This window comes from Gloeophyllum trabeum (genome assembly GCF_000344685.1).
Source record: "Gloeophyllum trabeum ATCC 11539 unplaced genomic scaffold GLOTRscaffold_00007, whole genome shotgun sequence".
In the NCBI taxonomy this organism is placed as follows: domain Eukaryota; kingdom Fungi; phylum Basidiomycota; class Agaricomycetes; order Gloeophyllales; family Gloeophyllaceae; genus Gloeophyllum; species Gloeophyllum trabeum.
In genome coordinates this window covers 881922-887122 of record NW_006920416.1, presented here as the reverse complement: position 1 = coordinate 887122, position 5201 = coordinate 881922, and the positions used below count along the sequence as shown (strand labels likewise).

The 5201-nt window shown below is 50.4% G+C and overlaps 1 protein-coding gene across 1 annotated transcript; it reads right to left on the bottom strand.

The window, feature by feature from the left end:
* Positions 1 to 769: 769 nt before the first annotated feature.
* GLOTRDRAFT_61065 (uncharacterized protein) lies at positions 770 to 3376 on the bottom strand. The gene is made up of 16 exons (XM_007868156.1): positions 3255 to 3376; positions 3164 to 3196; positions 3095 to 3103; positions 3003 to 3045; positions 2888 to 2950; positions 2707 to 2836; positions 2447 to 2641; positions 2298 to 2384; positions 2161 to 2237; positions 1989 to 2103; positions 1835 to 1936; positions 1722 to 1782; positions 1394 to 1660; positions 1255 to 1334; positions 1069 to 1201; positions 770 to 1002 (listed from the first exon to the last, which is right to left on the bottom strand). Exons 1-16 carry the CDS (start codon positions 3334 to 3336, stop codon positions 953 to 955), a joined length of 1527 nt encoding a protein of 508 aa, XP_007866347.1. The 5' UTR covers positions 3337 to 3376; the 3' UTR covers positions 770 to 952.
* Between the last annotated feature and the right edge of the window lie 1825 nt (positions 3377 to 5201).

The following is a 5201-nucleotide window of genomic DNA, read 5'->3' as shown; positions in this document are numbered from 1 at the left end:
TCCGCGCATTGACGGCGGGGGGACGGGGATAAAATCTGACGGTAATATAGCAAGCCATTTCTTCGATAGTGAAACAATAATGCGCGAGTGTCTAGGGGTCTGTTGCTATATTTTCGATGAATAGATTAATTTACATACAATGCAAAGTCCAAGCACCAAGTTCTTCATTGCAGAGTAGCCTGAGACCTTATAATATTGTGTGTGTAGTTAGTCTCCTTTGGCTTTGGTATGCAAAGAGAAAGAGAGAGACCAGAGCAGCTTCCCCTATCTAGACTGTTGTGGTAAATAGTCATTCATTGTTTTGTTTGTTGAATTGGGATGTTCCCAGTGCAGTTGGTGAACGTGCATGTCATCAATAATACAGATATAGCACTACTCTGATATGGACATCTTTAAGTCCACGACGCCGTCAATGCGCGGATGAGCAGAGGACATGCTCGAAGAGCAAGCCTCAATCCGAATCGGGCAGTCGACGAACGTCAATAAACCAACAGTAAACCGACGCGTCGTTAGTCGCTTAGCTAACTTACATAATTCCGGTGAAACCTCGGACGACGAGTTGGGCCAGCCGTCTCATAGCGTCCTCATCCTCACCGTTCGGCTTAATCAGGAAACACAGCTATAAATAAATTACATTATATAAGCCATATTAGATAACATCTTCACACACGCCCTAGCAGAGAGGATCGAGGACGCGAGACGGATGGTTCTAGGAGCCTGGTGACTGATAGGCATTGCGAGCGGCGGTCCGTCCACGGTGCCCCGGTTTGGTAAACCTCTTGCTTATCGTGGGATAAGTGGGTTTTTGCCAGTGTACCGACAATTCCGAAGAGTCGTCGAGATACAAGCTGAAGTCGTACAGTCATACATATCCGTGAAACTAGCTCGTACTATTGAAAGCATAAAAGGTGGTACTGGTATCCAAGACATCTGAATCGGTATATCCGGAGCTCTATAGCTTAGCCTTGACCTCCTTAAGCCGAGCCGTTTGCATGCTCTCATCTACACGCGACCGTCATCAGTTTCATACTCACAAAACTCAGGACGCAGCAGGGGGGAGATACTTACAGTTCGAGTCGTACAACCGGTCACCTGGCACGGCCACGACGTGCTGGTGGATGTTGTGTGCATCGACCATTTCAGGGACGACCTCCTTCAGGTTGCGAGCGCCGAGGAGACGCATGTTCATTTCGAACTCGTCCTAAATGGGTTGTCTCAATACAGATCATCGCTGGCTCACGTAGGAAGTCATACCTTGAGGATCTGCAGTGCCTTGCTGACTCCCTCGTACCCATATGAAGAGAACGCGTAGATGAACGGCCGTCCGACACCAACTATCCACCCCGCATCAGAACAACACTCCCAAATCCCATCCAGAGCAAACACAACGCACCAGCAGTCGCGCCCAACGCCACAGCCTTGAGCACATCCGTCGCCCTCCTTACCCCACCGTCGACAAACAGCTGGAACTTCTCGTTGGGGAAGGTGATGTCCCTGAGCTCCTTGAACTTCGTTACAACCTCCACGAGCACCTCGATGCCTGAGCGCGCAAATTCGAGCTGCCGCCCGCCGTGGTTCGAGAGGACAACGCCCTGGCAGCCCTGGTCGTACGCCTCGAGTGCATCTTCGTAACATTGCACACCCTTGAGGATGATGGGCACTGGAATTGGGTTGGGGGTTAGCTGTGGATACTACTGACTACCGAGGGTTAGAGTACGTACTCTTTGTGATGCTTTGGAACCACTTGAGATCGTTCCAGTTCAATCCGGGGTCGATGAATGACTGATGAAGGGACAGTAAGCACCTTGCAATATCACCGGAGTATCATGCTTACGCTGATGGCGCGAGCAGCTCCCTGCGACCTGTCGACATTGCCAGACTGTCCGCTACTTGAGACATTATCCGGATCCTCAGCATCGAATTTCTGCCTCATATCCTACGGTACCATCGTTAGCAAATCACCCACGAAGATGTGAGATGGGGCATACCTTCTCGCGGCGACCAAGCTGGGGAGCATCGACTGTAATGAACAAACCCTTGATACCCCGTTCTTCAGCATGTTGTACGATCCGTTTCGTGATAGCCTTATCCTTGTTGACATATCTGTGATACACGAACGTCAGTTCAATACAATGTCAATTGCGCGAGGTCATCACTGACAGTTGGAGGAATTGATTCTGTCCGGGCGCGGCAGCATCACGAATTTCATCAAAGCCATACGACGCGAGAGTCGGGATCTGAGAGGGAACGGATCTCAGATTTTAAATTGATATATACCGCGACCCTGGCCTGCTTACCATCTGGATCACGCCGTGCTTGGCTGCTGCCCTGGTCAAATTCAGCTCACCATCGGGATGCCCAAGTTTTCCGAGAGCCGTAGCGCTCTATGATCGAGGCACAAAGGGGGTTTAAAATGCAACCGACGTGCAAACGGCAGGGAGCTCACGATGTACACAGGCATACTTGACGGGCATCCCAGAATAGTCGTCGAATAATCGACAGCAGTGACATCACGCAGGATCCGAGGCCTGAACCATATCCGGTGGTAAGCAGCGTGGTTTTCTCGGTTCGTAATTTCGTCATCAGCCGCCGACGAGTAATAAGCCCAGGCTTTCTCCGTCAGGACGAGTTTTGCGATGGTCTACTCACCAATAAGGTCAAATCAAAGTGCACTTGCAGTGAGGATGGGAAAGGAGAGAAACGTACCTCGAAATCGTGGAGGTTGAGGATCTCGTCGAGGGATGGCCGCTGGTTCAGCCGCTCTTGCCGAGCTTTCTCCGCATCTGAAATGGTGACCTCAACCTTCTCCACGGTGTTCAAGTCGACGCTGCCGAGCCTGGTGACACGCTCAGAACTGAATACAAGCGAGGCCTTACAAGTTACCTACTGCTGTTCCGGCTTTAGATGTGTTGTGATAGCATCTGGCGGGTGGATGGGGTCGTATTCCTCGCTGTGACGACATGAGTAATATGATGTCAATCCGACAGAACTGTGGGACGCACGTTGCATCCTTCCCTGCATATTTCAGGATGATTTTGCTCCCGCCTGGTAATCCTGTCAGACCCGGACACTGCTGCTGGTAACACTGACATACCAGGGTGATCTGTGGAAGCAACTCATGCTTAGCCTCCCTTCCATGCGTAGGCCTTCATGTACTACTCACCATCCAGAAAATCCGTGACGTCGTAAACCTTCCCTATTCAACCCAATCAACCTCCACCTCCGAGTCCCTGCTAGAACTGAACACTACTAACCATGGACAATAATCCAGCAGCTCTCTCTCGAGTTGTGCTTGGCAACCTCTTTGCCAGAGATCATACGCTCGGAGGTCGACATGGCGGGCGATGGTGAAGGTGGCGGGAGAGGTGCAGTGGGTGTACATTTACTCCCAGAATGCGGGGCGGAATGGCACACGGGCCGCGGCTCCGTGACGTCCGAAAGGGGAATCGGGACGCCGTCTTTGAAGCGACCACATTCGGCAACGCTGCCATTGGCCATTCCCCGAGGAGGCACAGCCACCCAAAGCAATAATCTTTGGATTGGCCAGTCCAACCTGCCTTAGGGCCTCGCAGGCGGCAGCGCTACTCCAGGCTCGACAGCACCAATGTGGCTGAATCTCATCAGCCTAAAGGCGTATGGATAGACGAGCTTGGTTAGCGCGACCCGGGAACAGGACCGATGTACAACGGATCATAATACGGCGGCGGACTTGTGGTCAGTTACCTTCATACTCGTATACGACACTTGACGTTGAGTAACTCTTGTCAGGACTGTACTGGGAATCCCGAATGCATCAGGGAAGTTCTCTGTTATCCAGACCCCAGCCGAACGGTCCTGCTAGTAGAACACAGATCGATTCCGGGTCGATAGATAGACACATACGCTAGTACTCGCAAAGGTACGAGAATTGATGATACCATTGAAGGTAATCCGGTACCATTATAGCTGTGTGAACCGTTGTCAGACGAAAGTGCCACGCCGAGCAAGGGGTTGGCGGTAAAGGAGAGAGTAAGGTCTGAGAGAGGACCGCCAGACTGTCTCAGTACTTATACAAGGGTACGGGGAAGCAAGACAGTCGGACATCTTGGAAGTGTACTCTGTCCGCATTTAGTAGTGCCGCTTCCAAATCGGGAATCGAGAAGTGTACATGAGGTATCATCGCATTTTTGATACTACAGCGTTATGTTTCTCCTCAATTATTACGCTTGTATTTCATTGTCATTTCAGGAAATTGCAGCACACAGTAGCTGACGAGCTCGTAGACTCGTTTCGACATGTCACTCTCGGGGCACGCCACCGCCACAGTCAAGTACCCGTAAACGCCAAATCGAGAGGCCAGCCAATATTAGTGAGGCAACAGTTTCTCCAAAGCGTTATCTCTGCTGAAGGATGCCCAGAAGAGACTGGAGGTATTCCATCTGTGATGGAGTGCTTGTTAACATTTCAAGTTGGCAGTAGAACGGGTGGGAAGGAATCAGAATTCCCTTCCACTGACACAGTGACAGGCCATCGTATATCATGCATTTGTCCTCACCTGGTAGCAACATAAGTATCAAGCTGGGGAGATTGCTTACCTCCTTGTCAAGCATAAGTACTGTGTATCCCATCAATTTCTGGATGTGACCGTCCACCGAGGGGAATACGAAGTCGACAAGCAAACTCCTTGTGCATGGCTTCATCACCGTGACCACTGAATGTAAGGCCGGGCACAAGATCATGTTTCTTCAGCCAGAAAACCGAAGTAAAAAATCCAGAGAAGATGCCCTCGATCGCCACAAAGGCTACCGGCTGTTCGCCGAAGGAGGACTGCTTTTCTACAATCAATCTCAATGCCCAATTCGTTTCACGCTTGACACAAGGTATAGTCTCTATAGCATCGGATAAGTATTTGGAAGGCCGGCTTTCGTTTGTGGTGTCAATTACTAATCATTCCTGGAGCAGCCTTAGAAGAAGCTAACTCGAACATGGAGATCACAGGATACATCTGCGTACTTACTGATGGAAGGACTACGTCGAAAACAAAGAAACATATATACATATCCTGGGCAAAGTGCCATGGTGTAGCCACTACCACAACAATGACTCTTGTATGATGGGAACCTGTAGCAGGGATGTAACACGAACAGCACCATACAAAGCTATATTAGAGAGTTGAGTGGAAAGCATAGGGCATCCAAATCATTCACGCCGGCAGAGGGCTG

Excerpts from the sequence above, each read along its gene's own strand:
- GLOTRDRAFT_61065 (XM_007868156.1), bottom strand. The coding sequence starts at position 3,336 with ATGTCGACCTCCGAGCGTATGATCTCTGGCAAAGAGGTTGCCAAGCAC. Across the intron at positions 1,661-1,721 it reads GTTCCAAAGCATCACAAAGA|TGCCCATCATCCTCAAGGGT; the intron begins GTACGTACTCTA and ends ACCCAATTCCAG. Across the intron at positions 1,202-1,254 it reads AGGCACTGCAGATCCTCAAG|GACGAGTTCGAAATGAACAT; the intron begins GTATGACTTCCT and ends CAACCCATTTAG.